At 36.4% G+C, this 25986-nt stretch overlaps 2 protein-coding genes across 35 annotated transcripts in view; one reads left to right on the top strand and one right to left on the bottom strand.

The window, feature by feature from the left end:
* POC5 (POC5 centriolar protein) overlaps window positions 1–1305 on the top strand; it is a 31744-nt gene extending 30439 nt beyond the window's left edge. For all 33 annotated transcript variants that reach the window (XR_015748194.1, XR_015748176.1, XR_015748187.1 and 30 more), the window contains one exon: window positions 1027–1305. The gene's annotated coding sequence lies outside the window, so the exon portion shown is untranslated. The remainder of the gene's footprint in view (window positions 1–1026) is intronic.
* Window positions 448–24196, bottom strand: ANKDD1B (ankyrin repeat and death domain containing 1B). Of its 2 annotated transcripts, none has more exons than XM_026670615.2 (15): window positions 23957–24196; window positions 21176–21279; window positions 18904–19002; window positions 17462–17560; window positions 17269–17373; window positions 15735–15833; window positions 13996–14094; window positions 13243–13341; window positions 12196–12294; window positions 10678–10776; window positions 9889–9987; window positions 7792–7887; window positions 5302–5494; window positions 2469–2600; window positions 448–1098 (listed from the first exon to the last, which is right to left on the bottom strand). In XM_026670615.2, the coding sequence occupies exons 1-15, from the start codon at window positions 24081–24083 to the stop codon at window positions 1040–1042; spliced, it is 1608 nt and encodes a 535-aa protein (XP_026526400.1). In that variant the 5' UTR covers window positions 24084–24196; the 3' UTR covers window positions 448–1039. The 2 variants fall into 2 exon arrangements, with proteins under 2 accessions (XP_026526400.1, XP_087814419.1); XM_087958293.1 differs by lacking the exon at window positions 23957–24196 and adding an exon at window positions 23496–23909.
* Window positions 24197–25986: the final 1790 nt, after the last annotated feature.

Here is a 25986-nt window from a genome sequence, read left to right as displayed (position 1 = left end):
CAGAAAATAGTGAAAAACAAATATGTTTTCCCATATTTTCTTTCCTCGCATGCCAGTTTCATATTCTACCGCACCCATCCACCGATTCATACTGCTTCTGTCCATTAAACTTCAGGATCTCATCAACATCATCCAACCAAAATTCTTCTGCTTCTCCCCCCTAATTTTCTGTTCATGCATTTCTTTCTATATTCTACATTATTACCGGAAAAATGTGCCTAGGATTGCAATTTAAATATCTTATAATTATTATCTTACATTCAAGGATGCACTTTTTTTACTTGGTATGGCTGTCTGTCATATTTCTACTCAAAGGGTCTCAAACACAAAGTCAAAGGCATTTGATTATGAGATGATAGTGCTTGAAGACAGAGTTTGTCTCATCTTTTAAATCCTACTTCATTTGTTTTGTTCATAATACAACGTGCTACTCTTTTCACACGAGGGTTCTTAGAAAATACTTTATTTAAAATATCAAATATTAAAAAGAAGTATACTTGTGGAAGCAATCATCTCAAGAAATGTTTCATTCTGCAAAAAATTAACTGAGAGTATTATGTACAGATTGCATGGCAGAGTTGCTAATATGCCCTCAGGTGCAAGTGGATTCCTACAGGAATTATCAGCCATTCACAGGGGAAAAAAATCTATTATTGACTAAAATTATTTTCAAGCAGATCTTCATCCACTGCCACATTCATTTCCCCACTGCTTTTGGAACCCAAGAAGTCACATAACCCCATATTCTTTTTCCACCTCCAAATTAGGTCACTCCTGAGTGGGATACAGCCACTCAAGATTTTTAAAAATGAATCGGAAAGCTGGAAATTTCTGAATGGTGAATTGGGATTGGAAAGAGCCAATGGAGGTGGAGAAGTCCTAGTTAGCATGGGGATGGGGAGTTGATGGGGTGGGAGATATTACAGAAGTGGTGAGAAGATAAGCTTTCTTTATAGAGAAACATTGGAGAACTTGATTATAAATAATATTTTAATACTCATTTATTCTCCTATTTCATTGCTTCAGATTCCCTTGAATTTCATGAAACCGAGCATTTCTTGGATTCTGTGCCAGCATTATTTTCTGCTCTGAACTTTTCTGCAAGAGGATATATTCTTGTTAGAATTCAGAAAATCGCCTTTAATCTTTTTGAGATGTAAATAGATTCAGACATAATATTCAAAGTTTAGTAGCCACTCAAGACCATCTGCTGCAATTTTAAACAAAATATACATGTAGCCATTTAAAATTAAACTAAAATCATTACCGATTTATGAAGCTGAAACAAACCTGTCTCAAAATAAACTTGGCTTCTTTGCTTTTATTCTAGGAAGAAATTGACCCGCTTACTACCACTTTGTTTCTTATAAGCTTACAAAGTCAACAGGCTTTTCAGTTGCAATTCTGTGCTTTCCTAGAAATAATTCCATCAAACACACTGAGCGTGGGTTTTGCCTAGAAATATATTCATAGTTATCCATAATTATACAGGTAGTCCTTAATGACCGATTGAAGTTACAATGGCACTGAAAAAGGTAACTTTTCACACTTATAACCATTGCAACATGCCCATGGTCAGATGATTTACATTTGAATGCTTGATAGCAGGTTCACATTTATGACAGTTGCAGAGTCCCAGGTCCTCTTTTGCAACCTCCTGACAAGCAAAAGTCAATGGGGAAGGCAGATTCACTTAACAACCATGTTACTAAGTTAACAATTGCAGTGATTCACTTAACAAATGTGGCAAGAAAAGTCATAAAATGGGGCAAAACTCACAACAAATTTTTCACTCGGCAACAGAAATTCTGGCCTCAATTGTGGTCCTAAGTCAAGGACTACCTGTATTTGCAGGTTCTTGTTTTATTTGTTAGAAAGTTTGATTATACTTCTGCCTGTCCAGCATACTTATGTTGCCTTTTTTTTCCCTTAAAAGAGCATGTTGTTGTTCTCTGCATTGCCTCTCTATTTGATTTATATCTCCCTTTTATTCAGCAGCATACCCAATGCCCTCTCTTCCTATTTCCCTCCATAACAAACCCCCTGTGTGGTAGGTTGGGTGAGCAGCCTCAAGTCACCTAGTCATGCTGGCCTGGAGAACTCTGAAAATTGAAGTCCACATGTCTTAAAGTGGCTAAGGTTGAAAAACACTGGTCTAGAAACACTCCCTGTTTGAAATATGGAATCTCCTGGCTTTTCCAATAGCAAGCTATTCTGCTGGAGGCAGGACTGGATAATAAGAACTAGGTGACTAATGTCATTTGGTTCATCATGTGGAAACAAGCTGCTTCAAGTGTTTTTAAGGGGCTTCTCACTAAAAAAGTATTGTTTGAAGACCCTTTCAGGTAAGAGCATGCCTGTAAATCTGCTCTCTGTAATCTAACTTTCTTTGTCCTGAATCTTTTCCAAAAGGGAAAGGTGAACTACTCTAACAGGCTCTAAGTGTGATGCTTACAACAATTGCTCACCAGCCAGTTGTGGAAATCCCATGCTTATCAGGTCCTCATATAAATGTTTAATAGGATTCTGGCCAGCTATCAGAACACCATGTAACCAGATAAGAAACATTCTGTATCCATGTTCCTTGTAGCTCTTTTCCCCTAGAGGATAATATACAAAATGTTAGCCTACTGTTTGGAGAAATGCTTCTATGTCACATTTTTGGCTGCAAAGATTTGTTTCAAGAGTTTACCCTAAATTCTTAAACTTTTTTGTTGGAAAGGGAAGGTGGAAGAGATTAGTAGGGGCACAGCATAATGAAAATCAAGCCTATTAAGCCTCTTGTTCCCTCCACTAATTCTTAAAGGGAAATATGAAGAGATCTACTACTATAGAGATTGCAAAGACAGAAATGTTGAGGACGATATTACACAAATGAGACATAAAAAACTGATGACATTAGTCTTTTTTTATATTAGGAGTTTTGTTATTCAGCCTCCCCCCCCCTTCCACCTCACCACATTAGCAGTCAAAATGTTATTTCCTTAATTATTTTTGCTATCTAGGGTGAAAGTTATGGAGATTCTGTATCTTTCTGTGGGTGAGACAGTGGCTTTGGCAAGTATGATTTTGAGAAAATAATAACAGGAACAGAAAGGATTAAACAGCTTTGGCGTTCCCATCTACAGCTGGATATTCATTTGGGGAGGGTTCTATTGCCCCTCTCCTCATAGTTAGGTATTTTAGTGCTCTATGGAAACAAAACAAAAATAGTTATTTTTCATATCAGAAAGTGTGCTCCGGGGCAGTAGCTAAAGTTTAAAATATCAACAATATAAAATAATAAGCTTCTAAGCTGTCCCACAATATTAAATAGGACAGAATTCAACCAGCTGAAAGATGTACAAAGGACATAACATATAAACAAAATCCTGGGGCAATCAAAACATTTTATTTTTTAGTTAAAACTGAATCGCCTTTGAAAGATCAGAGTATGTTCATGTCATAGAAAGCACCTCTTCCTAATGCATTTATCTTACCAAAGCACTTGGAGAAAGGCCTCCTCTTAAGATATAAATAAAATATTGTAGGTTTAAGCTGGTCTGGGGAATCAATAAATACAGGTGCTGAAAGGACAATCAGTTGGGATGCAAAGTAGCTTTTTTTAGATCACAGTCAAGGGGAAAAGTTTGTATTCTGTTTTTATCAAGCGATAAAGATGCTTTGTCTGTTTTTATCAGTGGAGGTTCCTAGATCTTCAACAGTAAAGGAGGAATAGTTCTCCTATAATGTTTTTATGCCTAGTCCAATCCTATAGTTGAAGAGTAATCAAGTAGAAAAAATAGTTTTTCACGTATTGTAATGGAATCAGGTCCCTATTTCATATATACTAATTGGATGTTTATGAAATCTTGATGAAGGAATATAATTGTCTAGGGCAGGATCGTCAAACTCAAGGCCCAGGGGCTGGATCTGGCCCATGGGGTGTTTAGATCTGGCCCATGGGGCCGCTCTGGAAACAGTGAAGGACTGGCCCGCGTTGCCTCTGCCAGCGAAAATGGAGCTAAGGAGGGCCTGGCCCTCCCGAGCTCTGTTTTCGCTGGCAGAGGGTTGCAGGAGGCTGTGGCAGCCGAAAACAGAGCTTGGGAGCCCATTTTCTCTGGCAGAATGCTTGGGCCACCACAGGTGACCCCGACATGAGTGATGTCGAGCTGGCCATGCCCACCCTGCCCCCCGCAAAGTCAAGCACAACACTGGTGTGGCCCTCAATGAAATCAAGTTTGACACCCGTGGTCTCGGGAGATTCTCAGTCATCCAGGTTGTAGTTGTCTCAAAGGTGCTTTTTCAAAAGGCAACTGAAGTGCTTTTTGAAGAAGAAGTAGATTTGTTTCTCATCCAAGAAGCTTCATCAGTTGTGACTGGATGGTGGTGGGATGGAAGTTTACAGTAAGTATTGACAGTTGACACTAAATGGTGGGAGGATGGAAGGATGGGTTCTGACAGGATGATGGAGTGGGGTGGAAGGATTGTATTTCTTTGCAATCATCTGGATGTTGGCACTCTCTGGGAGAGCTTTGAGGCCGCTTGGGGGTTTCTCTGTCTTCAGGGTCACCTGAATCAGAATACAAATGGTTGCGGAATCTTCTTGGAACTTTTGAAAGGACTCCATTGTAGATAGGTAGTTTGAAAGAGGGTAAAAGAGTCCATCTATGTTAGAACTGAACAGTCCTCCCTCAATAGAGTGGGAGGTATATGACACCACCTATCGCCTGTCTGGAATGCAGTCCTGGCTTGTTTGCAGCAAGAACTAAAAGAACCATCAATTTCCAAAGTGCCTTTTACTTAATCTATTCTGAAGAAATGTAAATATTGAAATAGATACCTGATATAACATATACTGAAAACTGAGCTTGGATAATGATGAACCTCATAAAGGTGGGGTCTAAAGTGCCTTGAATTTTGATTGGCCTTTGTGATATACACCTTTAAGAAACTTCACAAAATGAAAGCTATAGTGACAGTCTCATTAAAGCTGAAAGGAGGAGGATTTTTAATGATCTTAAGTCCTAGTCTCTTTAATACATTCAACATACTATAATGAAATTGCACTTTATTTTTCTTTAAACACACATACAATCATATTAATTTTTCTATGTTAGCAACAACATTTGCAAGAATATCCAGTAGTTATTCCAATTTTCTTCCCTATTCAATTCTTTTTTAAAAACACTGCAAGGATTGAGATTTATAAAGAAAGAAATCTATATCTCTCAGAAATACTAACTTAGATTTTAGTTAAGTTTCCTGTATTTGGAATGGGAACACGGTTTTTTTTTTTAAAAAATAAATTCAGCAAGTTACCTGTCCACTGTTCTTCTATTGCTTTGATTTGTTCATTTGTAAACTTCCAAAACTGTGCCAGTTTTACCCATTCTCGCATTTTTAACCTATTATATGCTAGATTCCAAAGAGATGCACGGAACTGTTTGGTCTGTATGTTGTGATCTTGTTTAAAAGATAGATTAATATTTGACACATCAGTACAGTGATGCTCCTGCAAAGGAAATTTCAGAGATTAAATCATGTATTCTTCAATAATTGCTTTCACTCTCAAAGAACTATAATATTTGGATATTATTCTAAATATTTTACAAACGTTAATAATGTAGATTATGTTTTTCTTTCCTTCTGTTCAACTATGTCCAACTGAATTATGTCCAACAAGATTTTTCGGAAATAGTTTACCATTGGATCCTTCCCAGGACTGAGAAAGTAACTGGCTCAGGTGCCAAAAGCAGAATAGAACTCAGCTTGTAGCCTGATGTTTTAACCATTACGTCAAACTGGATCTCTAGGTATTTGGTACTGAACATCAAATCCTTCAGAGGTATTAATTTCTTCAGTTTTATATGCCTCGTTCACCAGGCTCTGGCTGATTTATCTTGGAGTACTAGTAAAAGTAGAAGCTCAACAATGCTGAAGTCTGCTCAGTCAATCGATTTATTACTGTCTTAGACCAGAGGACTAGAGGAAAGGGGCCACGGTGGCTCACATGGTAAGCCTCTGGGCCTGTGTACTGCTGAGTTCGGCAGCTCAGCGGTTCAATTCCTGTGAGTGAATAAACCGCATAGGGACAAGAAAGGAGCCTCCCCCAAATGCCTACTGGCATTCAGGCGTCCCACGGGTGAAGATAACATTGCCTGAAAAAAATTGTTTCACAGAAGCAACCAGCCACCTTGGTGATCCCTGGCTAACACATGCCATACACTAAATAAATAAGACCAGAGGAAATCTGCTCACAAATCATGCTTTGGGACTTTAAAAAATACATGCAGTGTACTCTGCTTCCCCCAAATTGTCCTACTTCTTTTATATATTATCTGCACAAAGTTATTTTCCACTGATAAGGAAATAGCTTATAACATCATAGGGAATATATTGTGGAAGTGAGCTCTCCCTCTTTGCCTGTAACAAACATTTATAGAGAGGCACTTTCTTTGCTCAAAAATCAATTCTTCTTATTTTCTTTGGCTACTCTTTGTAATGAAATATCGTTTTCTTCCTTTGCCTGTGTTTGTAATAAGATTAGAAAATATATTTATCTAGGTTCCAAAGCAGCCCCTTCTATTCCCTATGGTACAAAACAGTTGCTAAAAAAATCTTACCCATATCAGGTTTACACATAAGACAACTGGGAAGATGTATATTTCCCTATCAATATAGTTAATATTATCACACAGCATTAAGAAAGCCAGGTAAGTCCAAATTAAATCTATTTTATTTGCAACTCCTGCTCTGTCCTCTATCTTCAGTTGTTTTCAGCAAGAGAAAGTAACGGCATAAAGTAAAACCCTCCTTGGTCTCTTCAGCAAAAATGGAGGTTTTACAAGTTTATACAGTGAAAGGCTGAATAAATTTGCCATATATCTGTGGGTCCTGTTTTACAGACCTTTGCCCAGGAGTGTCAAGGAAAGAGGCAGCTAGGATTGGAACATGGAACAAGTCCAGGGTCCCATATTACTGGAATGAGAAAGGTACAATGACCACAGAGAAGGGAGGGAGGTTCAACCAATAAGCTGTCAAAATATTGCATTAGCATCGACACAGATGACACCTTAATTCAAGGAGGTAATTAGTGACAAGATTAGGAAGGCTGGTGATAATATATTTGGTATTTATCTACATGATTGTTGCCTTATCTGGCTTTCTGGTTTGTAATACGCACAATATAGGAAGTGTGGCAGAACCTGAGAGTGGAATCAAAAGGGAGAACAGCCTAGAATCCCTATGTAGCCACAAGCAGACTAAGTCCAAACCCCTTGAATTCTTTGGACCCTTATCTAATTCCAAGCAGGTGCTGTTAGTTGAGAATATTCTTATGCACAGACAGCAATAAACCAGTTTATTGGATCTTCACATTGGGCCTGGTCTTTCACACCTGACAGCAGCCAACATATCTAAGTAGACATATTTTGGATTACACTTACGAAAATTATCTTTGGAAACTACAATTCTACAAATACAATTATTTCTTCTGCCAGTTTTTAACACTATCATCTAAGGAAGAAAACTGGAAAGTCAAGACTTCGTTAGTAAATAAAAGTTAAAAAGCAACCTAAGAATTTAACTTTATCTTATTTTTATTTAGTCTTATCATGATGGCATGAGGAAGGGCTGCTGGGCAAAGTGGAAAGGGAAAAGAAAGAAATGGGATATTTCTGATCTAAGATTTCCTACCAGTTCTTCAAGGAAGCTTCAAACTCCAGAACTAAAATAAGTTATTTTTCTCATGAAATTCAATATAATCGAGAAACATGCTTGACCAGAAAAGCTAAATAAGTTGTGTCCTACCTGTTTCCAGATGTAGTATCTCTCTGCTTTTATAATCATGTCTACAACTAAGGCATGATTGCTTCTGGATGCTACAGCAAGTGCAGTTTTTCCTTGCTAAAATGTAAACATTGTCAGTTATTAAACGAAAGGAACACACACACACACACACAAAATATGTGCTAAGGTACAGAATACGTTGCAAAATTCTCTAATCTCACCACCATGTACCAGTATCATAAGTGTTTTTTTAAAAAGTTATTTTGGCCAGCAGCACACAATTTTTATAGCAATCTAAATATAATTATGTATCCAAGTAGGTAAAATGTTTCCATGGATTCTCTATTTCCCTCTTAAAAAGTTTAAAATCCTGCAAACCAGCCAACTACCGGTACTACATTTTACCATTCCATGTAAAAGTGCAACTATTTCCAACCTATTAAATTTGTAGAATTTTGAGTAGACTTTAAAAAAAAAATGAGTTAGTGGCTGTAGGTACATTTACATGCCCCACTTTAGCTCAATGTTGTCTGGATAGTAGTTCTTGAAGGACACCTTCGCGATACAGCTTTCTTCCCATCCCCATAACAAAAAGCACTTTTTTTTCTAATTTAAATTGATGTTTTCCATTTTCTTCCAATAAATAACTTTACACATGACACGAGTGCTTTGGTAGTAATTGAGCTAATAATCTGCCCAGTACACATTGGTCACTTTCAGTGGGTAATGGCCGACAGGCAAAAGCTGTCAGCTGAAAGATACAACTCTTTGAAATCCCATTTACACTTCCTTCCAAGATTGCATGCATGGTGTGCTGCAAGTCACATTAGCAGATTGTGTGCGTGGTTGTGGAGCAGTGCCTAATGAGCAGATTGCCAACATGGCTGCTGGCACATCATATTGTGGTACACACTCTGAAGTGAGAAGATCATGCATTATGTCATCAGACTGGAATTTGTGCCCTCCTGCTTCAACCAGCACTAACACCAACTTATGTATGGAATGGTGACAGGTATGCAGGCAAATCAAATGAGATGTGAAAGGAGGGAAGAGTATCTCACACTTCTAGAAACTTCTTGGACCAGGTGCTGCAAGTAATCCAGAGTGGGTAATCTTAGTAAAGCAAGAGTGGATTGTATATTAGGCTCTGAACAGAGATAAATCTCTAATATAGCCATCTGTTACAACTTAGTTCCTTCCCCAACTTCAGCCTCAGCTCATGATAGACAAAAATGAGTGGTTGTTTTTTCCATCACTGCACAATAATTTGCCTCCAGTGTAACCAGTCTTATTAATGATAGCAGAGCCACAGGATACAACAGATCAAAGCTCCACCCCTTTTTAATATACCTAAAAAGACTGTGCTACTTTGACCAATATTCTGGCTTTTTTTTTTTTTTTTTTGTACTCCCTATGCAAACTCCTCTGAAAAATATTTAGTCTATCTGTCTTACTTGTCAAAATAATTTCCCTCTTGCTGAATGCATTCTGGAACATTAAAAAAATCCAAGAAGCCTCAGAAGAGAATAGAGAAATGGAACCATCTCATTTCTAGGAACTTCTGTCTTGCAGTTGCCAAATTTTTGATTTGGTTTAGTGAAATGCAACCTGACATGTTTAATTAGTTTGTGCTTAAGGTAGTGTGTGATCCCAGGAAATGGAACAACTTGGTACCCCAGTTAAGTATATTGTGTGAATGTAACCAAAATGTTAACAATGGTGTTTGTAATGGGACTACAGAATTATAATTAAAGAATTCAGCTACTTAGATTTAGAAGCCTGATTTTCCACTTAACAAACCATATGTTCATTTAACAAATGCATTGGGAAAACCATAGATGGGGATGTTGTTAAGATAGGTGGTTCACTTAACTGTCCTCCCAATTTTCAACCATAATGGGCAGGCTCCCTTACAGTTGTAACTCAAGGATCTGTACTACTTTATGTCAGAAATACAAAGAAAAAATACTGTTATTTTATGTCTGATACCATAGGTCTTATTCTATTATCCCTGTTGCAAGTTTTAATCTAAGTCAAGAATTCTATTTTAATAAGGGATAATCTGAAAACCAAACCAAGACATGCAGGAGAAATGCATTTTAATAGAATCATGAATACCTTATCTACCATGCTGAAGTCACAGCCTGCCTTTAGCAACGTTTCTATTATTTCCACATTTCCAAGGTCTGCTGCCAGATGTAAAGGTGTTTGATGTCTCTTGTAGATGTAAAGGATAATATTATTCAGAAATCTTTTGCATTAGAAAAATGTAACAAAGAATATCCGCACCATGCAAAGAATGGAATTAATATGGCAATGAATAAGTTTGGCTCAGGGCCTGTTGCAAGTTTCCTCTTCTTGCAAATATAGAGAGTGCACTTTCTCAATGGCAATCCCCTTTCTCCCATCCAATTTAATTCCAAAAGTGTATCCATCCAAATCAGTATCTATTTTTTTAATTATAATTGTTTTAAATGTATTAATTTCTGCCTAAAATATTTTGGAATATTTTAAAAATCAGAATAAACATGTTATTCAAGCTTTTTCTAAAAATAAACGTGGCAATGTTGTTGTTTGCTTCTCTGTATGTATTTATGTGGAAATTAGGAAAAGTAGCTGGATGTCCCCAGGAGCTAAGAAGCTGAACTTCTAAAATGGAGATTTTCTCTTTACTTTTGTTAAAAATCCAAGGAGTGTTTCCCTGGTAATTTTGTCTCAGAGGGTTGTATTGGTTTCATGGAAATGTGAGAGTTTGAAGTCAAAGGCAGTAGTCTGGACAATGAGCAGCCAAGCCATAAATCAAATCATAATGCTGATATGTTAATATCAGCATTTTAATATTTATACACTCAAACACAGAAAAATATTGTGTCCAATGTTCAAATGATTCTAACAATAATTTCTTACCTTATTTAGGCAATTTATGTTATGGTTTGCCTTTATTAAACTATTTATCACTGATAAGTTATTTTTTGTGATAGCCAAATGTAGAGGAGAATTATTTTTCTGTAAAGAGAGGAGAAATAACATCATGAAACCATATGATTTATTCATAAGAAATCATGCTTGACCAGGTTGAAAAGTTTTAAAATATGATGAAAACCTGTATTAACATTTGTCAGAAATGGTGTAGGGTCTCCCGCTTGGGTGAGGGGGGGGGTTAGAGTAGATGACCTACAAGATCCCTTCCAACTCTGATTATCTGTTATCTGTTAACAATCAAATATATAATTCCAATAAGGTTATTCAAGATTTCCATTATCCCACTAAAAGCCACTATTCAGATGGCTAGTTTATGCATTTACTTTAATTGAATTTTATGAGTACTATATCCACTACAAACTTGTTTTATTTCAAACATGTTAGAATATTAAAATACCTCTCTCTTGATCATAGATATTTTAATTTCACAAATTCAACAAACTTCTCCTAAGCTATGTCTATCATGCTGATGGTAAAGCTTTTATAACAGCATAGACCAAGCCTGTCTGTCCTCCAAGAAGAGGTCAAAAAAGTCAAGATGGCGATCACAACTATATAACTGAAGCACACCCTTCTTTATATCCATTGCTGAACAAGGCAAGGTTTTGATCACATGACTGGCCATCATCTTGACTTTTTTGAGCCCTCTTTGTAGACAGCTCTGATACAGACTATTTGCCTACAGTCCTAAATAAATTAGGATTATTTAGTTATGAAGTAATATATCCATATATAGATTGCTAAAAGTCTTAATGTTTCTGTTAAAAGAGCAGTATTGCAATTTTTTTTGCAATTTTGTTAAATTATAGAAAATCTCTTAATTATTTGCATATGCTCTATTGTGTCACACATACACACTGACATGTAGTTTTTACAACTTTTACTTCATTTTATTAAGAAATTCTACTGAATTTTGCCCTGCCTATTTTTCAAATCCAGGTTTTTAAAAACTGTAATTTCATTCAGCCTTTTTTCAAATCACAGCTATTGCTGTTTGCACAAAACTTTCATCCTGTACCTTTTTATAGTTAAATTCTGTGATGAATTTTCGAATGAGGAGGATGAGCACTTTGATTCAAGTGTTTGCTACACTGCTAAAGCAGGTGCAAGCACATCACCCAAATTTTTTGCAAAGGAATCTCTTGCAACTGTTGCAAATGTATGAGATACATATATTGTATGTCTGAAAATATTAATGGACAATTTCTCCAGCTGAATATTTTTACTTATCTTTATTTTACTTATCTTTTATTTCAGAGCTGGCATATTTTAATATTCACTCAGCAAAACTGAAAATAGAATGCTTAATTGGTTTAGGCAGACTGTGGTTCTTCTCTTTTTATGTCTTGAATTATGCATAGTTGTAGCTATCACCACTTTCAGAGAATGTCAAGAAATGCCAGGGATATAACATATGAGAAAACAACAATAACAAAAAGTCACCTGAGACTGAGCATCCAGATCAATATTATGACTGATAAGAAATCTGACCAAAGGTGTGTGTCCATTTTGAGTTGCAACATGTAATGCACTGACATTTTGCTGAAAGAAATATGTTGAAAAGAAGGGAAAATAATATATATTTTTGGAAGATATGTACAGTTGTGCTAATAACAAAAAATGTTTAAGAAAAACTAATTAGACCAATCTCCAGAAAACACATTTGGAGAATAATTCATTATTTCTTGCCACAGTTATTTCATGTTTCATCAAAGTCTACATCAAATGCATGAATAATGTTTTTATACTCTCTTCTACCTCATCTCCTTATGTATTTAGTTCTGATAGAGAAACTCTGGTAACTTATGCCATAGTTTCTAATGCTACTCAAACAGAGGAAATATGATTTAAGACACAATGTTTCCTGTGAAATGTGGATATATGAAAAAAGGAAAATGGTTGAGAAAGGGGAAAAATATAGTTTACCAAATCAAAATCATGCCACCTTAGCTAAATCTATCAGGCTAAAATTGCATTTGTATATACTCTTCATAGTAAACAAAATTACTTCTCAGAAAATTTGCACTGGATTATTGCTGGATGATATGGAAAGCAGAAAATGAAGTTTTAAAAAATAATGATTGCAATTTTCCAAATAGCTGTTCCATATCCTTAATTTGTATTAGTGGGATGCTTAAGGGATACTATTAATAATTATATTACTGTTTCTTTCATTTTCCTTGAACTTCTATATTAATGTCGCATTAAGTTCCTTTTTATTACAAAAATAAGTAATAAAGAAGATACAAAAATGAGACGGAGATGAGTTAACTGGGGCTATAAAAATCCAGGTGAATACCATCAAATGATATATAGGGAACTTAAAATCTAGTGATCATCTGGATTTTGCCATCCAGATCTGGCAGCCCTACTATATTTTAATACAAATTTTACAAAAGTAATTTATCTGGTTTTTAATTTACAACAAGAAAAATTAAAACAAAAATTATCTTAGTAAATTAATAAAGAACACCACATGTATCTACATACTTTGTTCAAAATATTGATGTCACTTCCAGCTTCCAGTAAGAGGTCAGCACATTTTTCATGGCCTCCTTCAACAGCCATATAAAATGGTGTTTCACAATTCTGAAGAACAATACAAAATGAAATATGTCATTAATGTCAGGTACAGCTGCTGATATACAGCTACCCAATACTGGCTCATAGGAGGTAAGAATATTTTTCAGATAATTTCTATAAAATGGAAGATTATTAAAGGTAATTTTTCTATTGACACTTTTGATATGGGATTGCAAAATATGTATGCCTGCATTTCAGCAGTTATTTTATTTATTTTCAAAGGTGGTTCATGTTTAATAATTGGCAAAAGAAAAATTGTATAAATAATGGTAACCTTAGTATTGATCATACACAATGATTGATTTTATTTGTACATCACCAAATCAATATACATGATACCAAATAATGACAATTTACCAGTCAATAATAAAACATAAACAAAACATCCACAGCAGATATAGTTACATGGATTACAGTAATGAACTCCACATAGGGATCTTTTTGAAAACTACTCCAGAGAAATGGTTGGTCCAAAATGCAGTGCTGTGGGTGGTGTCGGGCATGCTCTGTTATGCCTGTGTGACCCCATTGTTCTGCAGTCAGCATGGAGTAAAAGCCTGTCTGAATTTTGAGCATGAGTTGCTTTCTTTATTTTTAAAAATAAAGGTGTTATTTTTATTTTTATTTATGAATCTTTCAGTCTATTTCTTGTATTTTTACCTGATTGAGTTCATTGATATCTTCCCACTGTTGAAGAAGAATCTCTAACACATCTCTGTGGCCATTTTTAGCTGCTAGATGCAAGGCAGTGTTTCCTTCCTACAAAAATGTACAGAGACAACTAAGAATGTAGGCTTGAATTATCACTAAAAACAAACATTCTTGAACCAAGAATGATAAACATAATGCTAGATCTTTAATACAAGACTGCATGCAGGTGTTTGGTACATTGGTATTTTGCTAAGTATGCAATCTGCCATTTCAAATAAAATATGCTTTTAAAATATATACACTGTTCAATATGTTTGCAAATTATTTCATTATTTGGCTAATTAAATTCGGGGGGGAGTAAAAAGCAGCAGAGAGATAATTGCCTTGTGGGCCACAAAACCCTCCACCCCACCACTCACTTTTTAAATAATCCCTTCTCCCAGAGCCACTCAGGATTGACCCACTGCATATAACACCAATATGACTTTCTACTGATTTTTTTCACAGAAAATGCAATCACACTTCTGGTAGACATAATACAAATGTAAGACAGTGAAAAAGCAAGGTAGCTTCTGCGGCCTGGTTCCAAATGGCTCACAGCCCAGTCGTGGGCTGCGGCCCAGGGGTTGAAGATCCCTGTCCCTGCATCAGTGCCCATTCAATGCTCACTAGACATCAATAAATAGAGAATGTGGTTTCACCTGTTAAAAAAAATCTACCTGCTGATTTTAGTTTTAGATTTTTTTTCTACATCTCAAATAAATAGCAATAACAGACTTATATACCACTTTACAGTGCTATACAGCCCTCTCTAAGCAGTTTACAGAGTCAGCATATTGCTCCCAACAATCTGGGTCCTCATTTTTACCGATCTTGGAAGGACGGAAGGTTAAGTCAACCTTGAGCCTAGTGAGATTCAAACTGCCAAATTGCAGGCAGCTGGCAGTCAACAGAAGTAGCCTGAAGTACTGCATTGTTAGACAAATGTTAACAGTAAGAACAGTGATATAATAACTGGAGAAGTGGTGGATTGCCTTTCTCTGGAAGTGCTTAAGTGGAAGATAAGAGATGCTTAATATGCACTAAAACAGAGAATTAGACTCGTGGCCCAGTGTGTGTGATGGAGAAAGATTCTCATCATGTGACAGAGCAGAGGAAGAATTTGCAGTTGAGAATATCATGATGAAATGTAGCTTAGTAAAGAAGTGCGAAAAAGGAGCAGGTATGGATTCCAGTAAGCCAACAGCACAGGAACTGAAAGAGGAAGCAGAACCCAGAAGCTACTTCACTCCACCAAAGATACTGACAAGCTACAAGCATATAGCAGCTGTTCCCACCCTCATCAACATAGTGCAAAAGCCACTTCAGCAGTTCAGAAAAGCAGCTGACAGCAACAGAGGCAAACTAACTTCAAGATGGGCATTGTACATGATGTCTAAAGATACAATAACTGTATTTAGCTCAACATAGCTCAACAAAAAAGAAAATAATTGTTTATAAAGACTCTTTAAATGAGATGGACTTTGGCATGAGTGATAAATTTCAGAAATAAGTTTATTTTTTAATAAATATATTTTTAATAAATATAATAAAAATCTTTTTAATAAATATAATAAAAAATCTCTCTAGAAATGCAGGGACAATAGCAGTAGTCTATTGGTGGTCTGCACCATTTCCCAAAAGAACCCTCTTACAATTAAGTATATGACATACAAAAATCAAAGAACCTTCTTTATAAATAGGCTTACCTTATCCTTTTCTGAGGTGAATAAATTAAGGGTAATCAACTCATCTATCATTTCTTCATGGCCCATTTCAGCTGCCAGTAGGAATGGCTTTCTCCCTTTCTGGGAGAAAAGTGAAGTTAAAAGACACTAGGGAAGAAAATTGGTATTCTTCAAAGATTAATTACCAAAAGTTTTAGCCCAGTTGGAAGTAATTTGTCCCTTTGGATTGCAGGTGATCCCCAGCCAAACTACAAAATTATCTACAGGTGATCTACAAGAATGCTGAGCAAGATGATGCTCAAATTCTGCATGAATATCTTCTGGTAGTGCTACAAGTGCCATTTGAACCTGAACAAGACATACCAGAAGGATATTTTACCTAAATAAATCTGACTCAGGAGGTAGCAATGGTCTTCCAATTCCATTATATAACTCAGAGTTTCCCATTCTTTATGGCTTTGCAAACCAACAAGGGTGTGGGGAGAGGGGATGGTTCAACATGAGTGGCCAGCAAGTGCATGTGAGCATGTAGCTCCGTACACTCGCTGCTTGTGCAAATAGAGTGCATTTCCACAGTTCGGTTTCGAACAGCTCATGGCCCCATAGTAGGCAGCAGCCCTGGGGTGGGGGACCCCTGATCTAACTTCTTTAAAGTGATGCTAATTCTAATTCTGTAGGTTTTTTTAATGGGAAGATTTCTAAATGCTGCTCAAATCAAAAAACAAATCTTTAAATCTTCTTGTATTACTATATATGTGATGTGAACCACAGTATATGCACAATCTTTTAGATTAAATTCCTCAGGATCACACATAGCTCCTCGAAGCTTGTAAGAGTCCATCAGAAAGGAGCTATCAGTTTGCAATATTTAAAGAAACAAAAGAAGAAAATCATAACGTAAATTGAAGTCAATCATATCAATTATATTGGAGTAACTGAATGTTATTTTTATTAAATTAAAATTAAATTGAATTGAATTTAGATTTTTGAGCCAAGCCTTTCAGAGTATAGCCCCCAAATTTATAGGCCAAATGCAGCATTTAGCTGAGCAATAGCCAGGTATCTTGATGCATGCTCAGAATTACTGCAGAGAATATGAATATATGTAAGATCAGTTAATGTAATTCATAATATATGGTTAATCAAGAGGAGCCTGAAATATACAATACTAGCAATATCTCTAGGCTTGTGTGTGTGTGTGTGTGTGTGTGTGTGTGTGTGCATGTGTGTGTGTGTGCATCTAAGATGGCAAAAAGATTGGCATAGCATTGTGATACAATTGTGTCCCTTATACACGTACATGTAATATTAACACACTTTTCAGGCCCAAGGGACAAGACATTGTCATGAGAGTCTTGTCTTTGCCAGCTTTGACTCACTCTATAAGCAACACTGAATAAAACAAAGGCCTGTTCTATCAATATTCATGAAATATAGATTAAAAAATGGAAGCCATATTTATAAGCATGTGCAGTATTTTAAATAAAAGTATTCACAGAAACATTACTAATATCCATTGTCTAATTGCTTGTAGTATTCTTTGCACTCATAATACCTCATCAGGTTTATTGAGTTCCATCAGGTGAAGATCTCGGATAAAATAATTCACTATTCTAACACCATTGTTCTTAGCAGCAAAATGTAGAACATTCATGCCTTCCTAAGAAAAAGAAAGAACAGTTACTGAAAACAGAATTAAAAATCCTTCTGTTGTATACATTGCTGGCTTATATCTTGGAATAACATACCTGGTTCTTTGCTTTTTGATCAGCTCCTGCTTTAATTAACATCAGCATTATTTCCAAATTACCAGACCATGCAGCAAGATGAATGGCAGTAAGGCCATGCTTTAAAAGTAAGTAAAATAAGTAAATATAAACTTCGAAGAGACAATGAAATTGAAAACTAGTCTTTTAAAACTGCTTTATTGGAAAACAATTTGACCCATTCATCTTTGTGGCAGCCCCTTTGATACTAGAACACTGCTATCATATCATCCCTAATCCTTCTTTTCATCAAGCTATGCTGGCTGGAGAATTCTGGGAGTTGAAGTCCACAAATCTTAAAGTTGCCAAGTTTGGAGACCTCTGAGCTAGACATACCCAATTCCTGCAACCATCTTAGCCTCCAGTCCCCTAATCATCTTTGTTTCTCTTCTCTGCACTCTTTCTAGAGTCTCAACATCTTTTTTTTACACTATGACAACCAACACTGGATGCAGTATTCCATATGTAGTCTTATCAAGGCTTTATAAAGTGGTATTAACACTTTGTGTGATATTGATTCTTATACCTCTGTTAATGCAGCTTAGAACTGCATTGGCTTTTTTGGCAGCTGCAACACGCTGCTGGATCATATTTAAGTGATTGTTCACTAGGACTGCAAGATCCCTCTTTTCATATTAAACTTTTCATATTAAACTACTGTACTATTGAGCCAGGTGCCACCTATTCTATATCTATGCATTTGGTTTTTCTTGCTGAAATATAGAACTTTACATTTCTCACCATTGAATTTTATTTGTTAGATAGGGCCTAGTGTTCAAATCTGTCAAGAACCTTCTGTATCTTGAGTATTGGCTATTCCTGCCAGCTTGGTGTTGTGTGCAAATTTGATGTGTTCTCTTCTATCCCCTTGTCTAAATCTTCAGTGTTTCCAATGAATCTTACAGCACTTCAGTTTTGCCTTTAGCCACCTTTAGAATGGCTCTATCATTTTATTTCTTATCTATTTAGAAGGAAAACCCTAAATGACAAATTAATTCAATTTTTCTAATAGCCTGGGCATGATTAATCAGATATATTAAAAGTAATGTTTTCAATAAATGCATTATAGGAGGAGAGATGTCTGTGCTAACTAAAGATCAGAATGAATCTGGTAGCCTCTTTTTAAACTAACACAGAGGTCCTCTGCTCCCAGTCTGTGGCGTGCCACTGATCCACAGCATGCCAGAAACTGGGCCACACAAACAAATGAAGTCCCCAGCACACGGAAAAACCTCTCTCCACAGAACTGGTCCCTGGCACCCAAAAGGTTGGGAACTGCTAGACTCACACATATTATTAAAATTCCTTGCAAGAAAATATGTTAGTCTAAAACAATACTAGCGGATTCCTTCTTTTCCATAAAAGAGCCTCTCAGTCTATTTCAGCTATTATAAACATAGCAATAAGAAATCAGTTGCATATACCTTATCTGCAATATCAACTCTAGCTTTGTGATGGAGAAGAAAGTCAACTGCAGATATATGATTTCCTGCAACAGCAAAATGGAGGGCTGTGCGCTTCAACTAAAACATGAAATAAATCATGGGGAATGAACACAGAAAATCAGACACAAAATTAGACATAGGAAGCATTTAAATTGAGCCAATTGAACTATGGCTAATAAGCAAGCCTGTTTAATGGGTCATCATTAAACGGGTCATCATCCTAACGCTTTCCCCAAAACACCACATTTTGTAAACTTCCACGCCTACAGTATAAGCCCAAGGAAAGGTGTAGCTTCTGTTTTATTTTAAAATTAATAATGTAGATAAAGATGGAAAAAGACATAGTAAAATTTTAGTAAGCAAATAATTTACCATTATACAACATTCCAAATTCATTGTTTTATTAATTAATTAAATGTATAAAAGGTGGTTCGTTATATCATTTTAAGAAAAGTTTCTATAAAACTTTAAAGATTAATATTAATGGTGATATTGCCATTATTTGTTATTGTTCCAGAAGCAAACTATATAAAGGAAAAGAAAAGGAGGAGAAAAAGATAAAATAAATAAAACAAATTAATAAAACAAAGAAGAATAAACACAATATTAAGTTCTATATACCTTACAATTATATCTAACAGTGATTGATTGCATTTAACTTTTTAAAAAAATTTATTTGTTTTATTTGTATAATATATAAAAATTCCATTTCAATCGAACAATAATTGTCTGGGTACAATTATTTTAGGCAATCATAATCAGAGTGTTTACAATAACATGTATCACAATAACATTAATACTGTAATGACAATATTTTGTTTGTCCATTTTAACAAATTTCCATTTTAACATTTATCCTTTTTATGTCCCTTTCTTTCTAACTTTTGTTTTCATTGTCTAGACATCAATAAAATAAGTCCCATGTCAAAAAGTATTAAGTTTCTTCTTTATCTTTGATAGTAAGTGTTAGTCTATCCATTTCTGCACATTCTAATATTTTCTGAATTACCTTCTCACCTGTCGGGATCTCATCACACTTCCATTGTTGAGCATATTCAATTCTAGATGCAGTTAGTAGACGTAAAATCACGTATATAATCTCTTTATAATATTTTTTCTGGTAGAATGTCCAATAAAAATATTTCTGGTTTCATTTAATTTTTATAAACATTCAAACTGCTCCTAATTACCTTTACATCAATTACTTTTCCTTTAAAAGACAGATTCTTAAATGACTGAGTATATGTAGCATATATACCATACTACTATACTTAAATGACTGAGTATATGTAGCACATTGTGTAAGCTGTCTTGAGTCATGATGGGCGAATAGGTGGCAATATAAAATAAATAAATAAATATGTTTTTATGTAATATATAATATACAGAGGAGCCAGGGGTGGGATTCAAATTTTTTAACAATCTTCTGTGGGTGTGGCTAAGTTGGTGGGCATGTTATTGGCTGGGCACAGCCAACTCAATATCATTCACATCGAGGCACGCATCTCCTCTCCTGGCCTCTCAAGACTGGGGATGCTGCAACAGTTGTAAGTGTGAAAAATGGTCATAAGTCACTTTTTTCAGTGCCATTGTAACTTTGAATGGTCACTCCACATAAGCAAAGTACCAGCAGAGTGGGGAAAAACTCCAGAGAAGTTCCTGAGACAGAAAGTCTAGTCCTGCCAAGAATGTAATAAGGGGTTAATGAAGAGGCAGTTTCTGTAAGCAACACCAGAATGTTTCCTTCCTGCCTTCCTTACAGGATTAGGCCAGTAATTTCTTCTAACAACTGGTTCTCCAAACTGCTTAGAATGTTAACAACCGGTTCTAGTGAATAGGTGTGAACTGGTAGAATCCCACCCCTGAGAGGAGCCATTATTGCTTAAATTTACTCAAAGTTCTGTTCTGGATATGTACTATTCATTTTGCCATTGCTGCATATTCCCTAAGTTTGGTCTCCCAGTCTCATATTGTCAACACAGTGTCTCTTTTCAATGTTGGGCCCAATTTTGACTGCGTGGCCAAAAGGTTCAGGCTATCCATGGACCAACTGACCGGTATAGCAAGACTGTGCTTGCTTCTACTCGCCTCCATTCTCAAAACTGCACACATCTAGTGCAGGGAGAAAGCCAAATAAAAGTCCCAAAGACTAAAGAATAAATACTATTTTTTTCCTAAATTAGATGAAATAACGAAGAAACATGAATCTACTTGTTAGATAAATTAAGTACAGAGAGTGCTTGTATACTTACAACATTTGCAGCATTAATATTAATTTTTTTCTTAAATAACCTTTCCATAGCGTCCAGATTATTAGTTTTAGCAGCATGTTGAAATTCTTTCTCATCTGGAAGCACTGCAAAACAAAGACCACAACTTCTGTGAAACTGAGGAACTTCTGATAATGATCTTAAATGTCTAAATTCAAATTACTTTACTTTTCCCTTGATAATCTTATGTTAGAATACTCCCGTGAGGCAGTCTGGGTTATAGTAGCCACAAACATCTGGTGATTATTACAGCTATGTTAGATTTGAACTTTTACCCTTCTGATTCTAGTACAGAATCTAAATCTAGTATATCACACTTCTATTAAGCAAGGTGGGCATAGTTTTTTATTATTGTTTCCTTAGTTTTCCATAGGACCACATATCCCTAAATATAATTACAATCAAGTATTTAAAAATTAATTTAACATGTTTAAAACTCTACAAAACCCAGCAGCTGATTACCTCCTGGATTACTTACTCTGAAACAAATGTGTGCTTTTGGTAAGATCTGTGAGAATAACCCATCTACCGAAAGGCCCATCTCCATAAGATCATCTTCTATGGGACCCCTGAAGCAAGATATTTTCAAGGGTGGCTTGATATCAGCTCTACAAGGTAAACTAAGAAACCAAAGCCATATAGATCACTACTACTTTTATTATAACAGCTATAGCAACAGACTCTTGCAAGTATGAATGTGCTTTCCCTCCCTTACTTTATCTTTGTGGGAAGAAGAATGGTATTTATCTGGGGTATTTTGGACTAGATGACCTACAAGGTCCCTTCCAACTCTATTATCTGTAATATTTACTTATCTTGTATTCTTGGACAGGGCTTACACCTCTCTTATCTGTCTGTTGCTTTGGTACCAGCTCCTCCTACCCTACTTCAAAGCTGTTCCCTATGCCCTCCACATTCCCCTTGTAAAGCACAGTTTGTTCTTATAGAAAGCTCACAGATTGATGTAGGGGTTAACATACCGCACTAGTGAGTTTTAAGTCTCTCTTAGACATGAAGGCTGGCTGAGACATACTCCTGGCTCCTGTTATCCATAACAACCACCCTATGAGGTGGGCTGGGCTGAGGAAGAGTAACTGGCCCAAAGTTATATATCATGTATATATATTGCCTTAAACCGATCAAGAAGAAAAATATTTTTTTCTGTATGTATGTCACTTTGAATTGTTGGTAGAAGAGCAACATGGGGATAGTTTAATGAGTTAATTAAGAAATTCCGATAAAGGACAGGAACTAGCAGAGGAGATAGCTTACTTGTTTTGATATTTATAAAAATAATTTTGTGAATGAGCAAGCCCACCTCCTTTGCTGTGGCTATCATGAAAAAAGCTGCAATACAGCAAATATTACTACCAGTCAAAATGATGCCACGTGATGTTCACAAGCCTTATGAAATAGCTGTTTCCATTTTCTATTATGAAATCTAATACTTTGGCCAGATTATTATTTTTTTCTTTGTTTGAGTATGTCTGGGTGTTGAAGGTGTGGACGATTTTTGTTATTTAAGTCAAGAGTTGACTTTGGGCAATTGTCTGGACTAGTCCTTGCAGTTTTCTTCACTAGAGTTCATAAGTAGTTTGCCATTACCTCCTTTCTATGGCTAATGACTGGCCCAAGGTCACTGACTAACTTTGCACCTAAGGAAAGACTAGAACTCAGTCTCCCTTTTTCTAACCTGATCTCTTAAACCATTACATCAAACTGGCTCTCCAATTTTTAAAAAACCTGTATTTTTAAGTTTCCTCTGAATTCAAATGAATTTTTTAAAATGCTTGCCACATAATATGAAATTTGCTTAACCTGGGGCAACTATCTCGTCTCAAGACTCCACATGCGACATGATTGAAATTAGAATGAACTATATATAACAATATAACATAACAATATAACAATACAAGAACACACAATAGATACAAACTCATGGTTAACCGCACCAAACTTGATTGCAGGAAATAGAACTTCAGCAACAGAGTGGACAATGTCTGGAATACTCTACCCGTCTCTGTGATTTCTTCCCCAGACCCCAAAAACTTTAACCTTAGACTGTCTACTATTGACCTCACCCCTTTCCTAAGAGGTCTGTAGGGGGCGTGCATAAGTGCACCAACGTGCCTACATCTCTGTCCTGTTGTTTCTTTTCTTTTATTTTTATTTTTCTTATATGTATCCATGTATTCATAACTATGTTTATACTTATACCTATTATCTTGTAAGCAATTGACAAATCAAATCAAATAAAAATAAAATATATCAATTATCCCTCTCCAGGAAATTGGAAGCTTACCCTTCTTTCAAACGTTTTCAAAGGATTATTTGAACACTCAGTAATTCAAAGAAAGATTATTCAAATTTTTCAGAAAGCCCTGAGAATTTCAAATTCAAATCTGGTCTAGACTGGATTTCAAATGTCTGAGGATTTCAATTGGAAATTTCGTATAGGAAACGAACCGCTGCTCTAGTCGATCCGTCTCCCTGCCTGGAGGATTATTTCCTCCGGGGCGGCTGTGCTCTTTTGCCTTCTTTTGAACTCTTCGGGATCACTGGAACCTTTGCAGAAAAAGGGCCAGACAAAAAAACATCCAACTGAAGTAGGCCAACGCCTCACGATCCCCAAGGGGCGACTGGGCTGCACTCCACGCTTCGAAGAAGAGAGCTGCGTGCCGGAAGAGCCCCACAAACCGGCGGTCTTGCCCAAACCAAGGCTTGGAGAGACCCGCCCTCCGCCTCCCTCTCTCCGACACTCACAAGTCTCCGCGTTGGCTGCTTCTGCTGCGGCTGCCGCCTTCGAGCTGTCGCTTTCCTTCGGAGTCAGGTTGATAAAACCCCTCAGATCAGCGAGGCCTTTCATGGTGCGGCTCCGGATTTCCTCCATTGCGGTTCCTGCCAAAGCAGCGTTCTGGAGAGCGGCCGCCTGAGGAAGCCACCCAGACCAGGGCGGGTGTCACTTTCTAGGAATAACTCCCTTCAAGCACCTGCCAGACACAAACCAGGTGTGATAGAGAGCAACAGCGAGCGAGATAGGGATTTGAGAGGGAAATACTTTCTGGATTAGCCTGCTTTTCATATTAAACTTGATGACAATTCCTCAAAAACTCGAAAACTTGCATACTTCTGTGGCGCCTCAGTGGATCCCAATAAATAGATCCCAATCTTGGATTTTGAATTTTATTTTATACCCCTGCTATCGCTCATTGTTCAGACCTGAATCCTAATGAGAGGCTGGCCTAAATTTACAACTTCATGACATTTTGACTCACAAAAAACAGTAGAAACTGTCCAGTTAATGGAATTAAGATATTTATTTAGTTTACATGGCCAACATTTCCCTAAACCCGCATTCTTCCTGTACATTTACCTAAAATGTAGTTAGTATTATTCTGCTTGATCAGCATCAACTAATTAACAATGAATTGCAAAAAATCCACACAATACCAAACTTCTTAGTAAGCAGATGTTGAAAATGATGCTGAGAGCATTTCCAGTCTATTTATTTATTTATTTTATTTTATTTGATTTGCCAATTGTTTACAAGATAATAAGTATAAATGTATACATAGTTGTGAATACATGAAATGGGTACATATAAGAAAAATAAAAGAATAGGAGAAACAATAGGACAGGGACGGTAGGCACGTTGGTGCGCTTTATGCACGCCCCTACAGACCTCTTAGGAAAGGGGTGAGGTCAATAGTAGACAGTCTAAGGTTAAAGTTTTGGGGTTTGGGGAAGAAACTACAGAGTCGGGTAGAGTATTCCAGACATTGACCACTCTATTGCTGAAGTCGTATTTCCTGCAATCAAGTTTGGTGCGGTTTACTTTGAGTTTGTATCTATTGTGTGCTCTTGTGTTGTTATGGTTGAAGCTGAAGTATTCATTGACAGGTAGGACATTGCAATGTATGATTTTATATACCATGCTTAAGTCAGACCGAAGACGGCGTAATTCAAGGTTTTCAAGTTCTAGAATTTCAAGTCTGGTGGCATAAGGTATTCTACAACGAGTAGAGGAATGGAGAACTCTTCTTGTGAAATATTTCTGGACTTTCTCAATTGTGCTAATATCAGATACGTAGTGTGGGTTCCAGACTGATGAACTGTATTCGAGTATTGGTCTAGCAATGTTTTGTATGCTCTGGTTAGTAGTGTGATATTACCAGAGAAAAGCTACGTAGGATTAGGTTAACAACTCTTAATGCCTTTTGGCTATGTAGTTGCAGTGGGCTCTAGCACTTAGATCATTAGAGGTGAGTATTCCAAGGTCCTTTACAGAGCTTGAGTCATCAACAAGATCTTGACTATTCAGCTTGTATTTTATTTTCTGATTTTTTTGCCAATATGTAAGACAGAGCATTTATTTGTTGAGATTTGAAGTTGCCATTTGTTTGACCACTCTGATACATAGTCAAGATCTTTTTGTAGGGTAGCAGTATTGTCTGTGGTATTGAACAGCTTTACATCATCAGCGAAGAGAACGCAATTGCTCTTAATATGATCACAGAGGTCGCTTATGTAGAGTATGAAGAGAGTTGGTCCTAGAACACTGCCTTGGGGAACACCACTATTGACAGGTACTGGATTTGATAGTACGCTCCCGATTTTGACCATTTGTTGTCTGTTTGACAGGAATGCTTCTATCCAATTATTCAGTTGTCCAGAGATACCATAGGATTTTATTTTTAGGAGTAGTTTGTCGTGTACCACTGAATCAAAGGCTTTACAGAAGTCTATGTAGATTGCGTCTATTGCTTTGCCCTGGTCGAGTTGTGTCGTCCATA

Source organism: Notechis scutatus, chromosome 2, assembly GCF_049901735.1.
Source record: "Notechis scutatus isolate UNSWTSFEM ecotype Mainland chromosome 2, rNotScu1.2, whole genome shotgun sequence".
In the NCBI taxonomy this organism is placed as follows: domain Eukaryota; kingdom Metazoa; phylum Chordata; class Lepidosauria; order Squamata; family Elapidae; genus Notechis; species Notechis scutatus.
The sequence above is the reverse complement of the archived record's forward strand: the minus strand, read 5'-3'. Positions and strand labels throughout refer to the sequence as shown.

Bases quoted from the DNA above. Each gene is read 5' to 3' on its own strand.
- ANKDD1B (XM_026670615.2), bottom strand. From the start codon at position 24,083: ATGGAGGAAATCCGGAGCCGCACCATGAAAGGCCTCGCTGATCTGAGG. The intron at 17,374-17,461 runs GTATGTTATTCC...TCTTTTTCTTAG, and splicing joins ATCAAAAAGCAAAGAACCAG to GAAGGCATGAATGTTCTACA. The intron at 2,601-5,301 runs GTAACTTGCTGA...ATTATCCTCTAG, and splicing joins AATAGAAGAACAGTGGACAG to GGGAAAAGAGCTACAAGGAA.